Here is a 22691-nt window from a genome sequence, read left to right as displayed (position 1 = left end):
AATATTTTATATTAGAAGTGATAGTGGATTAAAAAACATGTCAGTGAATTACACGTGTTTCTCTACTGTCTGCCTGGTGTCTCTCCATCTCCATACTGATGGCTAACGTGTACTGTGTAAGCCAATAAGAATGAAATTGCTGTCACTACGTGTTACCTACTCATACAACCCACCGACTTCATTCCTTGGAAGTATACGAAACCCACCACTTATCACCCGGATCCACTCATCTTCCTATCTGCTATACTTCCCGATCATTCACCGCTCACGTTATCTTCCCTCCTGCTCCACCGTCTCTGCATCTACAAAATTCCCACCGCCTCTATTTCTTTGTCGTGTATTGCAACAAGGCTGATCGGAGGGAGTTATCGCCCGACAAAGGAGATGTGGCGGGGTAAAGATTGTCGACTTTGTTTACAGTCGAAAAAGAGGGGTTTTACTCTGTCGGGATTTCTAAATATGCCACGCCACCGGCGCTACCAGAGCAACCATCAAAACCCAACATAGGTACTCTTTTACATATTATTTATGCTCAACTGTCGATATTTTTCCAAATTCTACTGATTTACTATTTTTTCACTAAACTTGAATACTACTTTGCCATTCCCTTCCAAAGTTAACAAGGTATGGTCAAAGAAATTGATGTTCTTGTGCGAAAACCCTAACTTATACATATTGCATGCTACCTGTTTGATAAAAGTCCTCAACGAATAAACGGTCTGACGTACTACCACTCTTTCCTTCCCACTCTTAGAAAAAGAATTGTTGGTTCCAAATGTAGTGTCAAATGATGCAATGTCATCAATTTCAGGACTCACAGTGGCATATGCTCTTGATTATAGTTCTCGGAAGGTGGAACTCATTTTGTTGGTGTATTTCATGAACTAATAACCTTGTAATTCTTCTTAATTTGTTTCAGTTATTAAGAAATCATCCCAAACAGTTAATCTATCCAGTTTAGAACTTATCCATAGACCATAATACACACTACACAAAAACCAAGTATGACCCCTGTTTCATCTAAGCAGTACACAGGTAAATTTATCTTTCATTCTGTTTACAATCATTTTTATAATCTAAATCAATTTGACTATCTTCATTCATCAATCAACTTCATCTAATCTATAATTTAATCACAGTTTCTAACAAAAAGATTTTATATTTTTTCAGATATGTTGTCATTATGAATTCAATTTTTCCTGCTCAAAGATCAATGGTGCCTATAGATTTATGTGTTATTGGGTCACAACATTCTGCATTCCTGCAACAATTGAGTAAATTACAAATTTGTCCCTCTGCTTATCTGTTAAGTTTATGAAAATGACAATTCTGCCCTTACTTGAATATATATTGCTGCTATATGATTTGCAGGATTCCTCTATAATTAGAGGTGTATATCACTACAAGAAACTGGACCTATAGGGACGACAAATGTCGTCTCTATAGGTTAAAAAAGTCGTCCCTATAGGTGTCCGGAACGACATGTCGTCCCTATAGCTCTCGTCACCATAGCCCCGTCGCAATAGATCTTTTTGGTCGTCACTATAAATATCGTCGCAATAGGTATCCTTTAGAGACAACATGTCGTCCTCTTCTGGTTCCTCGCTATACGGTGCCGGTCTCCATAGATGAAGCTATAGAGACGACATGTCGTCTCTATAGGTGTATCTATAAAGACACCATGTCGTCTCCATAGATAGAGATGTAGAGTCGACTCGTCTTACCTTTACCAACAGCATGTCGTCGTGGTAGATGCATCTGTAGAGACGACATGTCCTCTCTATAGATCCACCTATAGAAACAACATGTCGTCTCTATAGGTATGCCCATACAACTGCTCTTTTTTTCTCAATAATTTCCCAGTTTTCACAGCAAAAAATTGCTAAAGCAGTAAATTTACAAAATAGCTAATACTAGTAAATTTAATTGCAACACATTAAAATTCCATACAATCTCAAAACACTACATTATTGCAAATATAATTCATATGAAGAACAAAATTATTAACTTAGAGGAAAATTTCATAATCATCACATGCCTTATCATTTGTGTACATAACACTACATTCTACATGGTTTAAAAAAACACCATCAACAATGGATTGCTCCCTAAAGCTTCTTGCACTCTTCCCACTTTCATTATCTGAAACATCATCATGAATTCAATTTTAATCTTTTTTTTTTGAAAAAAAAAATGAAAAGGACGAAGGAATTAGGAAGAAGGAACCTTGATCTTGATCCATGGCATCCAGAATGCAAAGTTACTGTTGCTACTGGAAGATGCCATCTCATTGAGTGTTGAACGGATTGCTTAAGCACTGAATTAAGCTAAAATAGCTACCAATGTGCAGCTGAGAAATTACATGTAAAGTTTAAAAAAAGAACATGGACAAGATTTTCTATTTTTAATTAAAAGGAACAAAAGAACTTGCATACCTTGGTTGTCTACCTGTATTGGAGTTGCATCATTTTGAGAGGTATGATTCTTTGAGGCTCCAAAAACAAATTCCCTATGAACAGAAACTGGAACTGAAGAACTTGACGACATATTTCTATTAACAGAAGGTCTACTTGCTACCAGCATCACCAAGTTATATTATTGTTATATATCTATACATACAACACTTAATGGCAAAAAGAACAAAAACAAGAGCTTGGTAGTAGACGTAAACAGGAGCAAATCTCCTTTAATGCATACCTTGATCATCTACCTGCATTGGAGTTGCATTTTGATTATTAGAGGATACTGAAACGTGTCCTGTGAACAGGAACTGAAGATTTTGATGCCACTCTTCCATTAACAGAAGGTGTAGTACCTTGGTCATTTACATTAATGAATGTATGGTTAAGTAAAAAACACTGGAAAGTAAATAAAAGATGGTAGAAAGTTGTTAATACACATTCACATACCTTGGTCATTTACATGTGTTAGCTGAAAGTGCTGAAGAATGGACAGTGTCAGTTGGCCATACAGCATGAGTAGCTCTAGTTGCTAAAGAGGGTGTAACTCCTGTTCTTGTTCTGAAATTAAACACAACATAGAAATTAACGGTAATCATATACAAAGAAGACTTGAATTTAACAAAAATCACTTTCATTATATATATATATATATATATATATATATATATATATATATATATATATCCATCTTTGGTGCCTCTGCTTTCTGCTCTAATCTTTAGTGGTTTTACTCTTGATCAATGAGTAAACCGGAAATGAGAAACACCCATATGTTCACACAACAAAAAATTGTGTTTTTACTCCAAGAACAAATGAAAAAATGAAAAAATGGAAAAGAAAGTATTACCACATGAAAAATGTTCATCATCAACTAAACTTTTGCCTCTTGGAGGATTATTGACTTCATTAACAAGTCTTTGCCTTGCTGCATCCAGCTCCTCAATCAGTCCTCCTAAAATGTGATCAGGGGTTATTAGATTGATTATGTTAATAAAAGTAGAAATTAATGGAACAGAACATAAAAGTGAGAATGAAATGTCAAGAAATGGGAATTCAGTGTTTAATAAATAAATAATATTTATTACCAGAACTTTGTTTTTTCTCTTTTCCCATCACTGCTTGCCTGTCAAAACAAACAGAACCATCATAAAGATGAAAGCATTGACCATGGAGATAAGGAGGGTATTTACGTCTTTTTAGACAATTGATGAACAGGGTTCATGGAAGAAAAAAAACTAATCATGAATAACCAATTTATAAGAAATAAGTCTTGCCAATCTAAAAACATCTGCAGATGAACCCATCCCTACAAGCATCAGAGCAACCTGGTCAAAATAACCAAAGGCAGAGTTAGCAATATCATTATTATATAACTAAAAAGAAAAAAATAGAATTAAGATATAGTAATAAATTATTACTCATAGTCATAGATACATTTGTAGTTACAAATTTATATCAAACTCAGATGACGAAGATTGAAAAAATGAGGATGTAATATAAATCTTTTAGAGTGTTCCTTACATCGACTCTTTCTACCCTCCACATTTCATCTTCAAGCAAAGATACTTGTGCAGCAGAAGTCCAATGGATGCAATCAATAGGGCTGAAGAAAAAAAATAATTTTCACAAATGCCTTTCAAAGATTCAAACTTATTTTTACTATAATGTATGCATAAAGATAAAATAACCCTAATAGAATAATGTCAAATGGTGGAGTAAATCCAAATTTGATGTAAACATTTTTAAAAAAATTTACCAGCTATCAATAGCTTGTTGAACTAAGTCGGTGCTTCCTTGCTGATTACATGCTCTAGCTCTACCAAAATCCTCCCCTATCATGAACACGTCTGAGCAAACATTGGCACAATTTTTGCAGCCTATCATAAACAACAATAATTAATTAATTATATATATTCTACACTAGAAAAGTTAATTGTTTCTGTAGAGATGTTAATCTACTCAGAAATCAAAGGAATTAGAATATATGAACAACATTACAGTTCTGTCTCCAAGCAATCATTAGATAAGTGACACCATTATCATAGGCAACTGGACCTTGAGAATCTTGATCACCCTAAAGTTCATCAGAACAGTAACACGTTATAAACATACTCATTTCACACAGCTTCATATAAACATAACTTAACCTCGATAATCGATATATGTTTGAAGGCTTAGTATTACAACAATGCTTTAAACTAAAAATAAAAGTGCAAAAACCCTATGCAATATAAATTCTGCAAACATATTGATCTTATTATTAAAATCTTCCGCTCAACCAATGAATTCCAATGCCTAAACTCACTGCTTCACTAGTTCTTACAGAATTGTTTATTAAATGAAGGCATGAAATTACAACAGAAGAAAATTGAATGGACTTGTGGATTCTTAACAGATTTATCTGTGTGCAAGAAATCAATTGGAAGCAACTAGAACAGATTCTTATTCAAACCCTCTCGATTTACCAATACCTAACTGGAAATACAAACATCTTTGCTTAATCAACCTACTTTATGAGTACATATTGTTTTACTTATCGTGTTTTGGTTTCTAACCAAGACAAACAACATAAAATAGCTATCTGAAAGAAAGACGAACATGAAAATACCCCTTGTTCAATCAGTTTGATGAAGAAACGTTCGGCCTAAACTGCAGACACGTCGCCACGGTAGTCGTGCCACACCAAACACGGCCTTTGATGTCGAGGAGGAACAGCGCAGATGCCGCCCCTGCCATCAATTATCCGGAGCCACGTAGATCAGATCTGTGTTGATTGAATCCGAATTAAGATATAGTTTCTGGTCGATCGAGAAAGAGCCAGAGGTGAAAATGAAGCCGGTAGTTAGAATCGTCGGCGTTGAAGCTAATCACCGGTGGTCTTCGACAACTAGCATGAGGATCGAGAGAGAGGAAGAAGATTTGCCGGGAGTAGGAGGTGAGGAAGTCGCCAGGGGAGAATTGTCGATCGATCGAGAGAGACGGACTGATGAGTGAGCGTGCATGAATGAAATGAAGGGGCTGCTCTCCTAATTTTGGGCATAGAAAGCTATGGGGACGACAAGTCGTCCTATAGTTATCCCCAAAACGACGTCCCACCCTTTATTTCCATGAAGTGATTAAAAAAAATGTTATTTTTAATTTTCGTTATTTGTTAGAGCGATAAGTCGTCGCTACTTCAAGAACGCGCCAAATCCACTTTTTTCCCGCTTAAAATGCTGAGACGAGAAGTTGTCGCTGTAGCTTCAAAAGTCAACAAAATTCGTCAACCCTATGGCGACGACATGTCGTCCCTGTAGGTAGCCAATAGGGACGACAAATGTCGTCCCTATAGATCTCGTCCCTATAGATGCTTATTCTTGTAGTGATATATGAAGCCACAATAGCTAGATGGATTGTTCCAGTATCTAACAGTATGTTGAAATATTCCACCCTAACATATATATTAAATATTTTTTTCTTTTAAAAAAACTAAATTAAAGAGTAATTTTTTTATGCAGACAGTATTTGCAACAGATTTGCATTCACGAAACTTCTTACAACTCCCAAAACCTGTTGGTGTAGATTTTCGTGCTTCGTAAGTTTTTTTTATATACATATATTATTATTTATATGATATAAATTAAGTTTTATTTAATTATTTGAAAAATGGTCAGGTGTTTTTGTCACAAAAATACAATTGATATGGGGTATATTGTGTTTTTTTCATACAAGGATTTGGTAAGCTCATTGCTATTAATATATCATTCACAATTTGCCATTAATTATATATAATACAAGAAACTCATTCCATTCATACGATGGAATGCAATGATTCCATTCCATGTGGACACATAGTTGTTGTACATTAATGGCTTGGTATCATAATGAACTTTATTTTTGAAAATTTTGTACTTCAATGGATATCTCACTCTTTTTGTGAAGATTATATCTTTTATCTCCTTATCATATGACATATATGGCTCATCTATGTAGTATACATAAGTGCTTCTTATTAGGTTAGTAATTTTTCTAAAAAGTTTTAAGCTTTTTTTGCTCCTTTCTGTACTGGATTACCTTTTTTAACTCCTTTCTTGAACTTATATCAACAAGTAAGATGAGTGAAAAATGACAAACTATGTTCAACAGTATTCTATTAAAAGGGTTAATTGAAAAGTATACGAAATAAATGAAAGTACTTTACCGGTAGATTAGAATGATAGCAAAAAAGCTTTTTATTAATATTTTATAAACTCCAACGTCCTGTTATTTTTTTTGTTACTGCAGGCATAAGGTTCTGAAGTGTCTACTGAGGTGGAATTTCTGAATCAGCAATACACATGTTTCCATTTTTTTAACTAAAAGACCAAAATACCCTTATTATTTATATTGAAATAAATAAAAACACAAATTCAATTATACACATTTGAATGTATGAAAACTAACAACTTTTTTGTTCAGTGGAGCATAAAGTATAAAGTTCGGGTAACAGAATTTAGAAGACTGTGTGCGTACTAATTTTTATTGCATTACTTATAGAAGAAAACGTATGTCTCAAAATATAAAGAATTTTTTTGATGAATATTCTTTTTTCTAAAGTTATCATTTGTAACCATGTATCCTAAAGACCTAAGCCTTGGTTGTGATTAAACGTGGTAATCAATCGCCTTGTAGGTCATTAAAAATTGGATAATAAATTTTATTGTTACAGAGGTTGGTATGAATAAAAGGGTAAATTGTTCTTTATTTGTTCAAAAACCAGCAACTTATTGATATTACACATTAAACTGATGGGAGTGAATAAAATCTTTCCATTCTATCCATTTCTTTGGCGTACCCATCCGGTTTTTTAAAATCTTTCCATTCTATCCATTTCTTTTTTAGTTCCAAAGCTTATTGATATTAATGAAAAGATTTTAAAAGAATAGCAACTTATTGATATTAATAAGCTTTGCCAAAAACCTCACACCAACCGGTTTTTTTATAAAAGATAATAAAGAAGCTAACAACTATGGTGGTAGTGGCACTCGTTCCGATGCAATCATTACCAGTAACAATGCAGACCACTTGCCAGTTGGCAGGTGGTTCAAGGCTCCCAAATCGAGGTTGGGCGGCCGTCGTTTCTTCAAGTTGCAATATCGACAACTGTACCACCCATCTGTGTGTGTGTGGTGTACTGCGCCTGTAAGGAGGATATGGAGACCAAAAAGACAAAAAAACGCAAACAACCGTCAGGCCTACAAGACGCCACAATTGCCATGCCTCTGATGATCGCTCTTCCTTCGCCAAATAAAACATCCGGTGCATTTCGTGAGTGTTTGTGTGTGTGTAATTGGATTTCTTTGGTCGTTAGCCTTTTTAACTGAAATGGCTTATGTACATTTGCGATATGCTGCATGAAACTCTAGGTGCTTGCGCTCTAAGATGAGAGACAACAAATGTACTCTGAAACCATTAGGCGTGGCGTTTACTTGTTTTTTTTTATAAATAAATTTGGTATGATTAGCCGACTGACCGAGTCTCTCTGTTGTGTTCTTTTCTTTTCTGTTAGGTGGTAAAAAGGTAACTAGGGTTTCGGGTTCAGCACCATGTACGCCAATCAAATCATCAAACAAGGATCATGAAATTGACGTAAACCATGAGACGCCGAGCAAATTGAAGGCCAAGTTTAGGCCAAAAGTGATGGCCAATTCCCCAACTACAAAGGCGACTCCTTCCCTTTCTTCCGGTGGTCGTCGGAGAGGAGATTCAAATGTGAAGTCATCTTGCAGAAGACGTTTGGATTTTGATTCTGCATATATCCAAACAAAAAGGATGCTGGTCTACACTGAGGGGGGCTTTTGCTTCACCCGCAACGTGAGAAAGTATATCGCAGATGACCAACAGAAGAGTACGCACCTTTCTATCACCACTTTCTAATGATTTACTTATGGTTTCTTTAATACCCATTTAACATTTGGAGTAAAACAGATGCATATTTCTTAAGAAGTTGAACCTTTCTATTGCTTTTCAAACATTGGATAAAAAGACTTGAATGTCTTTACAAATCCAATACCAACTCAACATGTGGAGTTTTTCCATAGGAGTCTTAAAAAGGGAGGCGAGGTTGACTGGATTAGAACTACATTTTATTTAGGGTTAATCACAAAAATGACAAAAATGGGGTTGGTTCTATCACCATTTGACCTCACCACATTTTGCCATTTATCACAAAATGACCCTCTATTTCACAACATACTTTCTTTAGTTATCTTCTTTCCGCATAAATGATGTCATTTCGTGAAGAAACAATATCTTTTTTGCCCAGTTTATTTATTTATTTATTTATTTATTATTATTATTATTATTATTATTATTATTATTATTGGAGATTTTTTAGTGGGGGACCATTGATAAAACAATATCACGAAAACAAAAATTATTTGGTCTTTTTGTGATAATCATCTAATTAAGAGCTGGTCATTTTGTGATATATGGGCTTCCCCTTTTTGGTAAATTTAGTAATTAGCATTTAGCCCTTTTTATTTATCCTTCTTGTTATCCATTAAAGGTTTGGAATACAATGAGAAAGAGGAAGACGAATGGTGTAAGAAAGAGCAGGAGTTATTCCGACAAAGGGCTTTGTGTTTCATCAACTCCATGCGTCTTGTTCAAGGTAATTTGTGAGGCCATCAGCATCCCAAAACCTATGGGGCTATACAACCGTAAAGGAAGTTCCATTTGTATACAAATGCATACAATATATTGTTACATTGTCTCAAATTAAATAAGGATTTTGGTTTTTGGAACTTTTAAACAACATATATATCCATGATTTATGTTTGGTTATTCTTAAAACTATTATTTCATAGAACATCGACACTCATTTCCCTCTTCTAATAGCAACGAACTTTATCATTTTACCAAAATAGATAAGGCGCTTTATTTTTTACCTTAAATTAAAATCACCTTGCATTTTTATATCAATATAGGCCATTTTGTAACCTATCTGAAAGGTTAGAGGTTATATATATATATATATATATATATATATATATATATATATATATATATATATATTATTGGATTAGTGGTCATAATCTTGGACATTGTGGTTGTGGAGGATGACATGGTAAGAGTGACCCAAGTTCAAATACCACCCAATTAAGGCTAAGAGTGGGGTGTGACGTTATTTGAAACGAGCCACTTAATTAGCTCGATTTGAGTGAGTTTTAGATAACTTATTTAGGAACATGAAGTTGAGTGACTCACCCTAATCAATAAGCAGGAGCAAGTATCGACGGGTAAACATTTCATTAGAGAGCTAGCCTAGTCTTGATGGAAGTCGCTACAGTCGGTGGGCATTGGGTCGGGTTTTGTAATTCAAGCTACATCATCCCTGATAGGTTAATTTCTAGGTTACACATTGCCTAAATTGGTAGAAAAATGCAAGTTGGTTGCTGTTGTGGGTAACAAATAAAATATGTTGCCTATTTTGGAAAGAAGGTAAAGCACATTGCAACGTGGCGTCTATATTTTTCATACACATTTCTAGCTTTTAACAGAAATTCAATTTTATTATCTATCAAAAAATTGCCTTCTAAGATAATGATATTGTTTTATATATGAAATTAACAGGAAATAGGCCTTTCATGGGTTGGAAAGGTTCTGTCGTGGACTCTGTAGTTGGTGTTTTCTTAACACAAAATACAGCAGACAGTTATTCAAGGTAAGTGTAGCCTTTTTTGTGACTCGGTACAATACTTTTTGGAGACATGATGAGTATTCCTTCACGCTCACACTCACACTCACTAATCACTATATATTATTTATTTTACACAATATTTGTTAGTTCTGCCTTCATGTCTCTGGCTGCAAAATACCCCAAGGAAAATATCATTAATAATAGTGACAATCACACTGAAGACGCGCTGGACTGGAGTGCAGTTCGATGTGCACAGGCTGATGAGATCTCTAATGCCATCCAAGAAAGAGGCATGAACAATAGACTTGCAGCACGAATCAAGGTAACAAGAGTATTTTTAATAAAATTAATGCATAAAAAGCAGATAAACAATATGAAATTTTAACTTGTACGTGCAGATGTTCCTTGATAGCATACATGATAAAAACTCTGGGCTTCTTGATCTTGAGTGGTTAAGAAATGCTAAACCTGGAATAGCAATGTAAGATTTTCCAAATTAATTGGTTAAATTGTCAAATTGTCATGAGGGAACTTGTTAATATGTGAAAGATAATGATAACTTGATAAGTGCAGGCTTGCCTACAAAAACCTTTGTTCTTGTGATTTAGCTTCCCCATGTAGATGTTGCCTACATATGTGTATACCGTTTTATATGCTGCTGCCAGGAATAATAATAATAATAATATATAATAAAAGGACTGAGTCCTGACTTGTAGAACAAACGTGCAGGGATTTCTTCTCTCGGGTATATGGATTGGGTATAAAAAGCATGGAATGTGTGCGTCTGTTGACACTACGACAACGCGCATTCCCTGTAAGATTCTAAAATTTAGCAATTTGAATGAATCTACTTCTACTATAATAAATGAAGGTTTTCATATGCATATATGCTTTGTACAAGGTTGACAGACATATTGCTAGAATAGTGGTTCGCTTGGGATGGGTCCCAATTAAAAAGCTTCCTGATGACGTTCTCATACATCAGCTAGAAGAGTGAGTGATTGAACTACCATCGAATTATTTGCTATTAATATTATGATATGATTGGACCATGTTGACCGTTTGTGGGTTTTTTTCTATTTGCTATCAACCTTGTGATCAGGTACCCTATCATGAAATCTGTTCAAGAGTATCTCTCACTCAGGCTTGGCAACCTTGATGCCGAAACATTGTAATTTCTTGGGTTTAATCTTTTGTTTTTTCATGATAAATAAATATAACCTACTCTAATAAAATACCTGCAAATTATTTAACACAGGTACGAACTTCATTATCAAATGATCACTTTTGGAAAGGTATGATGGAAAAAAAAAAAAAAAAAAAAAAGTAATGTAGACATTAAACCATTGCACTTCTCATTTTGTCGTAAAACAATAAATGTATTTAGGAAAATGTAAAAAATAACCCAAAGTTCAAATTTTCTTCTTTTTAGCACAAAAGAAAACAAGAATAGTGGTTGAAAATCCAATTCATGCGCTAGAAAAAAAGCATAAAGTTGGCCCAGTTGATATTTGAATTAGATGCATCTGGTAGTGATGAATGTTTGAAACTTTGAATGTGTGTCTAAGCTGATAATTATGACTTGAAGTTGAACTAACAGTTGTTAGAGTTTTTGTAAAGTAATTACGAGTATGATTTTCTGATTAATAAGGATCCAAATAATGAGATTTGGACAAACAAGTAAGGAAATGCATAAAATTTCAAGTAGTTATATAATTATCTTGAAAACGCAATAGTTAATTACTAATATGCATTTGTCATGTATATCGTATTTCAAATTGTGCAGGTGTTTTGCACGAAGAAGAAACCAAATTGCAGTTCTTGTCCATTAAAGAAAGACTGCAGTCATTTTGCCAGTGCATATGCAAGGTTTTGAACATTTTGCCTTTTTATTTTATTTTTATTTTATTTTTTTATTTTTATTTATTATTATTTTTTTTAATAATTCCAAGTGTCCATACCGTCATTGTGATTTGTGATCTATCCTTTTCTTTATAGTTGATAACACTTTGTTTTTGGCTATGCCATAAAGTGCAAGTGATACATATTGCAGCCTGTTTTATAAGCAAAAATCACGTCAAGATAAACTTATAAGGGCTAAATGCAAGAAAGAACAATGTACTTTTATTTATATAACTATTATAGCATCCTACTATAAGATATTTTTACTACTACATCACTGTCTTCTCATTTTTTTTTCTTATTAACACCCAATTATAGCATTGTAATGTAAAATTTCTTATAGTAGCGCATTGGACTTTGAAAAATCTACCTAGTTATAGCAATACAAATTTCTTCTTATTTGAATGACATTGCTATAGTTGGGCAGATTCTTCAAAGTACAATGTTGTAATAGGACACAATAAAAGTAGCGTAGGATGTTATAATAAAAAAATATATGAAAGTACATTTAACCCAAGTAATAATGATGAAATTCCTGGCTGATCTACATACTCAAAGATGCTAATTAGCAGGCCTGAACCATCAGAGAAAAAGACATTTGTTCCAGTTTCATCTTCCGGACAAAAGAAAAACACTAAAAATGGATTCGAACAAGATATCGAAGATCATTGCCTTGGTCCTGTGATTGTTAAAACCGAAGAGCTTATGAAAAATGCAGTAGGCCGATCGAGGACAGAACACCAAGTGTAAGAATTCTGTATTATTTTCAAATCTTGGTTATTATATTAGGCCAAATTGCAGGAAACAGCAAACACGCATTAATCTTTTTACCAAAATAGGCAATGCATTTTATATTTTACCCGTAATAGCATTGTAATCCTTACCAACAATAGCAATATGCAACCCATGCATAATATATTTTTTATGCATATATCAACGTACTTACATTTTGTTATCGGTAATAGCAGCCAACCAAAAGCTACACTGTTTACTGATAATATCAATATGTAACAATTAGACTACATTGCCCATATTATTCGTAAAGAAATGTCAGTACGCTGTTATTATGGGAAAAAATATATAAGTACATTGCTATTATGGTAGAATATAAACTATATTGATATTACTGTAAAAATTTGTAAGTATGTCGCTGTTATGGGGAAAAATCAAAGTACATTGCCCGTATTGGTAGCGAGAGTGAAGTATGTTTTTTGCTATTACCTGCAATTTACCCTATATATATATATATATATATATATATATATATATATATATATATATATATATGAAACAAATAGTAACCTTTGAGTTAATGGTAGTTTTTGACAATTAGATTATAACCTCCAACAACTTGTGTGACAAGGCCTATATCCTAATCTATGTATATGTATATGTGCAATATTGCAGCTATGAGCTTCCCGATTCGCATCCTCTTGTGCAAGTGGTCAGTGCATGTTTCTTATACTCATATAGGCTAAATGCAAGAAATAGAAGCATACTTTCAGTTATTTGTTTATTGTAGCAGCTTGCTTTTGTTTATTGCTATGACAGCATTGCACCTTGAAAATTTACCTAGTTATAGCATTGCACTTTAAATATTTTTCTTATTAGAAAAATCTACTCAAAATTGCTTTGTATTTGGATAACATTGCTAGATGTTTAAAAGTACAATGGCGTAGTGGGAGGAAACGAAAGTGTGTTGATATTTATTGCATTCAACCCTTATATAGATACACATACATATTTGTTTATACTGTTGAGGTGGTTGTGTTACAGTTGGACAAAAGAGACTTTGATGACAAGAATCCTTATCTACTTGCTATATGGCCACCAGGTACAATAATTTTTTGCTTACATTTTAACTCTCAATGATTCAAAATTTAATCCATGTTCTCAACAAGAAGAAACATGTATGTTTAGAACGAGAAGATGGTAGTTCTATGAATTTTAGGAAAAAAAAAAAGGGATGCTCAGAAATTCATAAATGAAAAGAAAGAGAAGTGTATGCATTCTTTTCTTGGTTTTGTGGATCAGAAGATGGTCCCGCAATTATGGGGTTCTAAGCCCTTGAAGGTGTGACATTGTAAAAGGGGTTAAATGTAAGGTACACTCATTGATTTATTGTTTCTTATATCATCCTGCTCCCATTTTGTCCTATTACAGCATGTTGTATTTTAAAATTTTACCCAAATTTTAGCAATATCATCCAAATATAATTCGGTTGTTTGTCAAAGTATGACGTACTAATAAGAACAAATATAAAATGCTATAATTGGGTAGATTTTCAAAGTACAATGACTTGATAGGAAAAAAAAGTTTTAACGTACAATGCGATAATAGAAATAAATGAGAGTGGGATGCTATAATACAAAAACAAATGAAAGTACATTGTTGCTTCTTGCATTTATCCCTTGTAAAAGCTACAGTATATAACTTTGTAAATTATCGATTTTTGTACATTATTATATTTTTTTGTCAGGAGAAACCCTCCAGAATCCTTCCGGAATGCTCAAAGAAGAATACAATTCACTAAAATCAACAGATTCACAGGAAGAAGAAGAGATGGTGTTTGGAACATATTTGGTGAGCAAAACTGTTCTGTGTGAAGATTGTTCCATGAGCATCAATTAAGTAGATTGCTATTTTCTTGCAATTTAAGCCTAACATGTACAAACAAACACAAACAGGTGCCATGTCGGACAGCAACTAGAGGGTCATTTCCACTTGATGGGACATTCTTCCAGATCAACGAGGTACTCTTCCTTTTCATATAGCAAATATATATATATATATATATATATATATATATATATATATATATATATATATGTTGATTCCTGATTTTCTAGTTGTGATGGTTGATTTAGGTATTTGCTGATGATGAATCGAGTAGAAAACCACTTGTTTTCCCCCGAAGGTTGTTATGGGGTCTGACTAAAAAGATGCTATTCTGTGGAACATCTATATCAGCAATATTTGAAGGTAGATACCTATCTATTAATTACTCTTACCAAACCAGAAAAATAACTGCTGATTATAACTTTATGTGACACAGGTTTGTCGGCTCAGGAAATACAAGATTGCTTTTGGAAAGGTATTAATTAAAAATTGTCTTAACAAATTTGTAGCAAGTTAGGACTCTGTTTCGAGTAGTTTTTTCTACATTAAGTCCATATCCGTCAACAGAAACCCATTGCACCTATTATGTCTATCATGAAACATGCAGCAACTCATGGAAACTGTTTGTAGAAAGTAGAAGACATTATAAAATTTGAATTATTTTTGTAGGATATGTTTGCATAAGGGGTTTCAGCATGAAGACAAGAGCAGCAAGGCCTTTGCCAGAGCAATTCCATCGAAAAGGAAAATCACCAACAAAACGAACCAATGATGGATGATGCACTCACTGGATCTGACAGCTTTTGTTAGACTATCTATTTGGAGGTTATGCATGGGATTGGATCCAACGTACTTTTGTTAGACTGTCTTTAAGTTAAAAGGTACAAAATTGAATTACACGGCAGGAAGATAATATAATTTTTTTGGGCACTTTGGAGCCAAACATATGATATTCGTTTTTCTCATTTAACTTATGATGAGATGGAATGAATTACTTTTGGTGAAACCGCAAAGGCATGTGGGAGAATTTGCATAAAAGACATCGTGGGAAGCTCCCAAGTTGCAAAAAAAAAACCTTGTCGATAATTTTGGGACATTTGAAATATCTCATGATGATTTGTCTAAGACAAAACTACAAAGTAGGACACAATGGTATTTATTTTTTTCGGGTTTTGGTCCAAGCCATAACTTTTTTTGGATCGGTGGCCTTTTTGAGCATGTCTTTATGTGGATTTGGTCCCTGTTAAACCTAAAAACCTAAAATGACTAATATGTCATTTTAATTTCTTTTTCCATTTTCCTTAACTCTTTTATCTTTTATTTTAATTTTATTTCTCTCTTCTTCCCCATTCTTCTTCCTTCTGAAAAGAAAAAAGAAAAAAAGAAAAAAAAAATCCCCCGCTTCCCTTTTATATGATCATGTTTTTTTGAGACCTAATCTAACTCTAATCTTCATATTTGTTGCAACAACAACCATTGTAACTATTGAGGGTGTTCTTTGCTTAATTTTAAAAGAGCCCCTAAATTAGCATGTAGTCCTTCAACTTCATCTTTATCATCTAAACAAGTTGAAACAAAACTAACTATTAACACTTCTACAGAGGGTAAATTACACCAATCGTCCCTCGTGCAGGTGCCAAAAGGCATGTTTAGTCTCTATTTTCAAAAATTAACTCGGACCGTCCCTCGTTTGCTTAAAACTTGCACACTTCGTCCCTAATATGCTTTTATCTTGTGAATGTAGTCCGCGCCACATTTGAAAAGACGATAATGCCCTTGGATATTTATTTATTTTAATTAATCTAATATTATTTATTATTATTTATCAATTAAAAAAGAAAATAAAAAACAACCCTCTCTAATCTCTATCTCTCTCAATTACACTGGAAAATACCACTACCTCCTCCGTTTGATCTCTTTCCCTCTCTCTCGTCATTCTTTTTCAATACCTACTCTCAGCTTCTCCAACCCATCCACCCCCTTCACTTTCAAACCCTCACGTTATTGTTATTGATCAGAGATAAAAGAGTAACCCAAAACACATACAGACACATGTGTTCTGATGCGATATCAATATAGAGGCCAAGTGAGATGGAGATATAACACGATACCGAGAGAGAAATAGTCTCAGAGAGACATATTCGATGAAAGCGAAAAAGGAGATATGAGGAAATGGGTGAGATATAGCACGATAAGAGAGAGAAATACTTGATTTCGATTTTGATTTTGAGTTTCCTCATTCTTCATCGTCCTCAAATCCATAAATTGGAGCTAATGTAGGTTTTGATTTTGAGTTTGAGTTTCATGTCAAGTTAGGTTTGATTTTTTTTTCAATGGATTTGTCTTGGACTTGATTTCAATCGGTTACTTGTTTCAATATTGAAGACGAAGATAGGTTGAGACTTCGATTACAGTAAGATGTTGTGAACTTATGATTGCGATTGCTTATGGGTATCATTTGTGTTGATTAAATCTCGTCGTTATTTCAAGGTTTCGAAGATTGAACTATTGTTTCGATGGTGATGGTTATGGTTCAGAGAAATAACTTTCGATTAGAGTAGTGGATGGATCGATTTGATTATTAGGTTTCACCAAGAAGCATATAGATTGAAATTGGTAGTTTCGATGGTCGTTGGTGTTCTTAAGGCAGAGGGAGAGAAAGAATATAAGGATGGTGGTTTGGGGTCCGATTTTGGTACACTGATTTGGGGTTTTGGATGGTTATCGGGAATGGGTGAGAAGAGGGAGACGAAGGTACAAGAAAATCGGGGAAAGGGAAGGGGAAGGTGTTTGCAGTGATAGGTTGTGGTGTCGGAGGTGGTGACATTGATATGTTGTAACACCTGAGATATTGAGGAACAATTTTTGGGAATAAATCCCCTTTTGAGGATTAGACATGGTGTGTCAGAGGAACCAACACGACGTGTCTAGATAAGAAGAAACACGACTTTCATTAAGCTCAACACGGCGTGTTGCCTCTTGTAATACGACGTGTTGACGGATGAAATGAAAACTGTAACACCCAGTTCCTGGTATGTATTTAAAGTATAAGTTATTCATTTTTGAACAGCAACTCGACGAGTTTGAGGCCCCAAACTCGTTGAGTAGAGATGGATTTTGGACGCGGGTGATGAAGTCTACTCGACGAGTTGACTGCTTCAACTCGACGAGTAGGCTTGGCAGAATGAAACCCTAATTTTAAGGGTTTAGCACCCTATTTAAACACTTTAACCTCCAAAGGCTAGCCTCATTTACAGCCTCCATTGTCCCAAACCCTAGCCAAGAAACCCTAATCCACTTTTGGAGAGTTTTGAGCCATTTTTGTGCATTCTTTATGATTTTGAAGCTTGTGAAGGAAGGAGAAGGTTGGGGATTCAAGAGGAAGCTAGTAGATCCAGAGTTTGAGCTGCATTTCTAACTCATTTGAGGTATAAAGTTGATACCTTGGTGTCACAACTAGCAAATTACGGTTAAATGTTAATCCTTGTGCAATATAATTTCCTTTGTGTAATCTTACAACATTTCCTTTAGTGAAATTCAAAAGTCAATGATATTAAGTTCATACTTGCGTACATTGTCATTCAAGTCGAAACTTCTTCGTATAAGCCCAATAACTTAAACCAATAAGCTAAGACTACTCAATTTTGGGCCTTAGTCCAATCTTTCTCGGCCCAAATCCCCTTAATGGGCCAAGCCAAAACGAAAGCCTTTCCTTGAGCCCTATTGGGCCGAAGATCTCGTTTGGGCTTTTCTTTGGGCCAAAGAATCTCCTTGAATTGGTTGGGCCTTTATAAAAAAAATATATGATGGATAAAGAGGTTGACACCTCAATATAAACCATCATACAACAATACTTTGCCCACCAAATAACTAGGTAAGTGTCCCATCAAATTATCAAGAGGTCAACCCCTACCTCCCCTCTCCTTCTCCTCTCTCGGCCTATACATACACACACACTTCACAAATCTCACTTTCCTCACTAAACTCTCAAGCATTTTCCTCCTTATCCTCTCAAGCATTTTCGAGTTCTTCATCATCAAAGGTTGATTCTTAAGCTCCTTAGTAAGTCCATGATAAAATCCATTGTTTTATTTCAAGTTTTTACAAAGATCTTTCCTCTTACAACTCCATTTTTGTGATTATGCTCTTAGAACACCAAAACAACACAAATCTCATCAAGAACTCAAGCTAGGTTCAAAGATTCTTCTTTTTCTTCATCTACATCCCAAAAACCCTCAAGGTGAGCTTCATACCCCCATATTTTTCGTATTTTTCATGTTTTCGGGGGGGGGGGGGGGAGGGGAGAGGATACAAGTCAACTCTCGTTTAACCGTTGGATATTTGCATGTACCATTGTGTTATGTGTTTAACTTTTAGATCTTTACTTGAACATGAAGTTTATCACTTAGATCTTCATAAAAACCATGAGAAAAGTATGAGTTGTCATATATATTTCATATAAACTTTTAGATCTGGGATTATACACTCAAAATAGCAAAAATAAGTGTTGTGTTCAAACATGTATAACCTAAACTCAAAAATCAGCTTTTAACAGACACGATTTGGTCTAATTACGGACTGTTTTGACCACCTTAGTTATAATATTTTTCAAAACTGTTTTATATGCAAAAAGTTCAGGTTTATACCTTTAAAATGACTACCCTCACTCGTTCATACGATTTTTCTACAATTTTTGGCGATTTTTACAAAACTGTCTATCATTTCCGGAATGATTTCGAACCAGTCTGTGAAGATGAACATTTTCACACTGGTTTGAGGCCATTAAAAATTATAATAAAAATTATGAACAAAATAGACTCATTTTACAAACTCTCAGAGTTTACGGATCCAAATTTCGACCTACGATGACTTTTCTATAATTTTTCTAAAAACAGGGACAGAAAGATCAAAAACAAGAAATTATTTTTATCATGCTAAAAGCTCTTATACATGTTTTAGATGCAAGTTTGTATAACTTATATATACTTTTAAAACATCTAGACATGTTAAGTTATATGTATTTAATATAATATATATATATATATATATATATATATATATATATATATGTCCTTATTGGGCCTGGAAATAATATACATGTTTAGTGGGCTTTAGTGTCCTTTTACATGCTTAGTGGGCCTTAGTGTCCTTTTGCATGTTTAGTGGGCCTTAGTGTCCTTTTACACGTTTAGTGGGCCTTAGTGTCCTTTTACATGCTTAGTGAGCCTTAGTTGTCCTTTTACATGTATATTGGGTCCGGGATATATATAATCTCATTCCTTTTGAGCCAAGAAATACTTTACATGCTTAGTGGACCTTAGTTGTCCACTTACATGTTTAGTGGGCCTGGAATGTACTTCATATGTTTATTTTCGCGTAAATTCGATTAAGGATCTAGTGAGACGTGTCGGTTGACACCTATTGAGTGTACAATCATAGCATGTAGTTATAACCAGAGTCTCTTGGAGGGAGAGCAGGGTTTTGTGTATAGATCTATACGGGGATGACACCCCACATCTGAGTTGTTCGCTATAGTTAGATTAAGCCAGTCTAGGGTGACAAAAACCTTATTCTATTCCGTCGGCGTCCAACAACGCCATGACAAGCGAAATTGTCATTATCTAGTATGGTTATAACGACTCACTTAGATGAATTAACGTTATAAAATTTACGGGGAAATCGTTCTCTTTTCTCTTTGGATTACTCGATGCGTCACAGTACACCACCAAATCGTCCAACCTCTCGGGTAGTACTAGGATCGGAGCCTCACATAACCTCTGCCTCAGGGCCTCAAAAGTCGTCTGTTGATCCGTGCCCCACCGAAAGGTCACATTCTTCTTGGTCAAGCGGGTCAATGGCACAACAATCTTGGAGAAATCCTGGATAAATCTCCAATAGTAGCCCGCTAAACCCAAGAAGCTACGAATCTCTGATGCGTTCTTTGGTACTTCCCACCTCATCACAGCCTCGACCTTGGCTGGATCGACCGAAATACCCTTCTGATTGATGATATGCCCCAAAAACTATACCTCCCGCAGCCAGAAATCACACTTTGAGAACTTTGCATAAAGCTTCTCTGCCCTCAGGGTCTCCAATACCTCCCTCAGATGTTGCTCCCTGGTCTTAGAATAGACAAGGATATCATCAATAAAAACGATCACCGACCGATCCAACATCGGTCTACACACCCTGTTCATGGGATCCATGAACGCTGTTGGGGCATTGGTGAGCCCAAAGGGCATCACCACAAACTCATAATGCCCATACCGAGTCCTGAAAGCCGTCTTCGGTATATTCTCATCCCGAATCCTCATCTGATGGTATCTCGACCGAAGATCAATCTTGGAAAACCAAGACGCACCCTGCAGCTGATCAAACAAATCATCGATCCTTAGCAACGGATAACAGTTCTTCACCGTTAGTTTGTTCAGCTCCCTGTAATCGATGCACATCCTGTGCGATCCATCCTTCTTTTTCACGAAAAGGATCGGTGCTCCCCATGGTGAACTGCTCGGACGTATGAACCCCCGGTCTAGCAGCTCCTGAAGTTGCATAGATAACTCCTGCATCTCAGGTGGTGCCAACCGATATGGTGCCTTTGCTACCGGAGCGACACCAGGCACCAAGTCGATACGAAACTCCACCTACCTATCCAGAGGCACTCCTGGTAACTCTTCGGGGAAAACATTCCGAAAGTCCTGCACAACCGGCACGCTGCCCACATATGTCGTGGTCTCCACCCTCGTATCCGAGATATAAGCCATAAATCTCGTACATCCTTGCTGCAGAAACCTCCTAGCCCTTGCAGCCGAACAGAGAGTCGGCCCCCTCGAGGCTCTCTCACCATGGATAACCAGTTCTCCCCCACTTGGGGTTCGAACCCTAACCAGCTGGCACTCGCAATCAATTATGGCCCCATTGGCCCCCAACCAGTCCATCCCTACAATCACCTTTAGCCCTCGCAACGGTATCGGGACTAGATCCACGCGAAACCTCTCGCCCAACACGTTCAAGACGTAATCCTGATACACCCTCGCAGCACTCACAGTGCGGTCGTCTGCAATCTCTACCTCGAGCGGGGAATCCAAAGTTCCCGGTGCGTCCCAAAACTTCTTGCTAAGCGCAAGTGACACGAACGATCGGGTAGCAACCGAATCAAACAAGACATGAGCAGACATACCATTGACCAAGAAGGTACCTATACAAACAAAAAGTACACATATGTCATATAAATAATAAGAACAGAGAATAATAGATACGTACCAGCCACGACGTCCGGAGCTGCCCGAGCCTCCTCGGTAGTCAGCTGAAATGCACGGCTCTTCACCGCTGGAGCTTCCGCCTTGACAGGGCGGCCATCGGTAATCCTCATCGTGGCGGGCGCGGGTGCCGCCGCCGCTCCTCCCCCTACCTGCAACCTCGGACAATCGGCCCGCTTATGGCCGGTCTGGTTGCAGTGAAAACAAATCAAGCCCTTCTTGGGGCAATCCCTGCTCAAGTGGCCCTGTTGGCCACATGCGTAGCATCTCGAGCCTGTCACTCGACAAGCTCCACTGTGCGGTTTACCACACTTGGCGCACCGGCCCTGGACCTGCTGGCCTCTACTAGATAAATTCGAGGTCTTAGGCTTTTTAGCCTGACCCACTGCTGTTTGTGCCTGCTCGGGCTTCCGCTTGGTGTGGAAGTCTAACTCCATCTCCCGCTCATGGGCCTTCTCCACCATCTCGTTCAAGGTCTTGCACCCTGTGAAGCTCACAAACTCCCTGATATCATCCCTCAACATGGAATGATACCTCGTCCTCCTCATGTCCTCGTCGGTAGCATACTGCAGAATCAACAAAGTTCATTCCCGAAACTTGGCGGTGATCTCCGCCACAGTCTCGATAGTTTGTCGAAGGTCATGAAACTCCCTTACGAGTCGTTGTACCTCAATGGTTGGTGCAAACTCCAAATCAAATCATCAAACAAACTCGGCCCAGTTCATCTCAGCCACACCGACTGCTCCCACCTGACTCGTAACCTCGCCCCACCAATCTCGGGCCCTGTCC

The 22691-nt window shown here is 36.2% G+C and overlaps 2 protein-coding genes across 15 annotated transcripts; one reads left to right on the top strand and one right to left on the bottom strand.

The window, feature by feature from the left end:
- The first annotated feature begins 129 nt into the window (after positions 1–129).
- Positions 130–15649, top strand: LOC145123690 (DEMETER-like protein 3). 9 transcript variants are annotated; one of them, XM_079058890.1, is made up of 24 exons: positions 144–507; positions 920–1035; positions 1171–1274; positions 5960–6036; positions 6116–6179; positions 6726–7748; positions 7990–8328; positions 8989–9093; positions 10056–10146; positions 10270–10444; positions 10521–10603; positions 10852–10936; positions 11024–11115; positions 11225–11293; positions 11381–11417; positions 11909–11991; positions 12594–12770; positions 13432–13468; positions 13801–13858; positions 14504–14607; positions 14712–14777; positions 14892–15006; positions 15080–15118; positions 15313–15649. In XM_079058890.1, exons 6-24 carry the CDS (start codon positions 7634–7636, stop codon positions 15420–15422), a joined length of 1980 nt encoding a protein of 659 aa, XP_078915016.1. In that variant the 5' UTR covers positions 144–507; positions 920–1035; positions 1171–1274; positions 5960–6036; positions 6116–6179; positions 6726–7633; the 3' UTR covers positions 15423–15649. The 9 variants fall into 9 exon arrangements, 7 of the variants coding, with proteins under 7 accessions (XP_078915021.1, XP_078915016.1, XP_078915015.1 ...); XM_079058889.1 differs by lacking the exon at positions 6116–6179; XM_079058893.1 differs by lacking the exon at positions 6116–6179 and having other exon boundaries at positions 146–507; positions 12597–12770.
- On the bottom strand, positions 1912–5503 carry LOC145123691 (uncharacterized). 6 transcript variants are annotated; one of them, XM_079058898.1, is made up of 12 exons: positions 5061–5500; positions 4461–4536; positions 4219–4339; positions 3984–4065; positions 3737–3787; positions 3548–3585; positions 3310–3414; positions 2910–3020; positions 2698–2815; positions 2436–2573; positions 2227–2350; positions 1912–2142 (listed from the first exon to the last, which is right to left on the bottom strand). In XM_079058898.1, exons 2-7 carry the CDS (start codon positions 4480–4482, stop codon positions 3402–3404), a joined length of 327 nt encoding a protein of 108 aa, XP_078915024.1. In that variant the 5' UTR covers positions 4483–4536; positions 5061–5500; the 3' UTR covers positions 1912–2142; positions 2227–2350; positions 2436–2573; positions 2698–2815; positions 2910–3020; positions 3310–3401. The 6 variants fall into 6 exon arrangements, with proteins under 6 accessions (XP_078915024.1, XP_078915022.1, XP_078915023.1 ...); XM_079058896.1 differs by having other exon boundaries at positions 5071–5499; XM_079058897.1 differs by having other exon boundaries at positions 2436–2509; positions 5071–5499.
- Positions 15650–22691: the final 7042 nt, after the last annotated feature.

This window comes from Lactuca virosa, chromosome 7, assembly GCF_052849685.1.
Source record: "Lactuca virosa cultivar CGN04683 chromosome 7, Lactuca_virosa_CGN04683_v6, whole genome shotgun sequence".
Taxonomy (NCBI): domain Eukaryota; kingdom Viridiplantae; phylum Streptophyta; class Magnoliopsida; order Asterales; family Asteraceae; genus Lactuca; species Lactuca virosa.
Note: the sequence above shows the minus strand (reverse complement) of the source record. Positions and strands in the feature narration are given on the sequence as shown.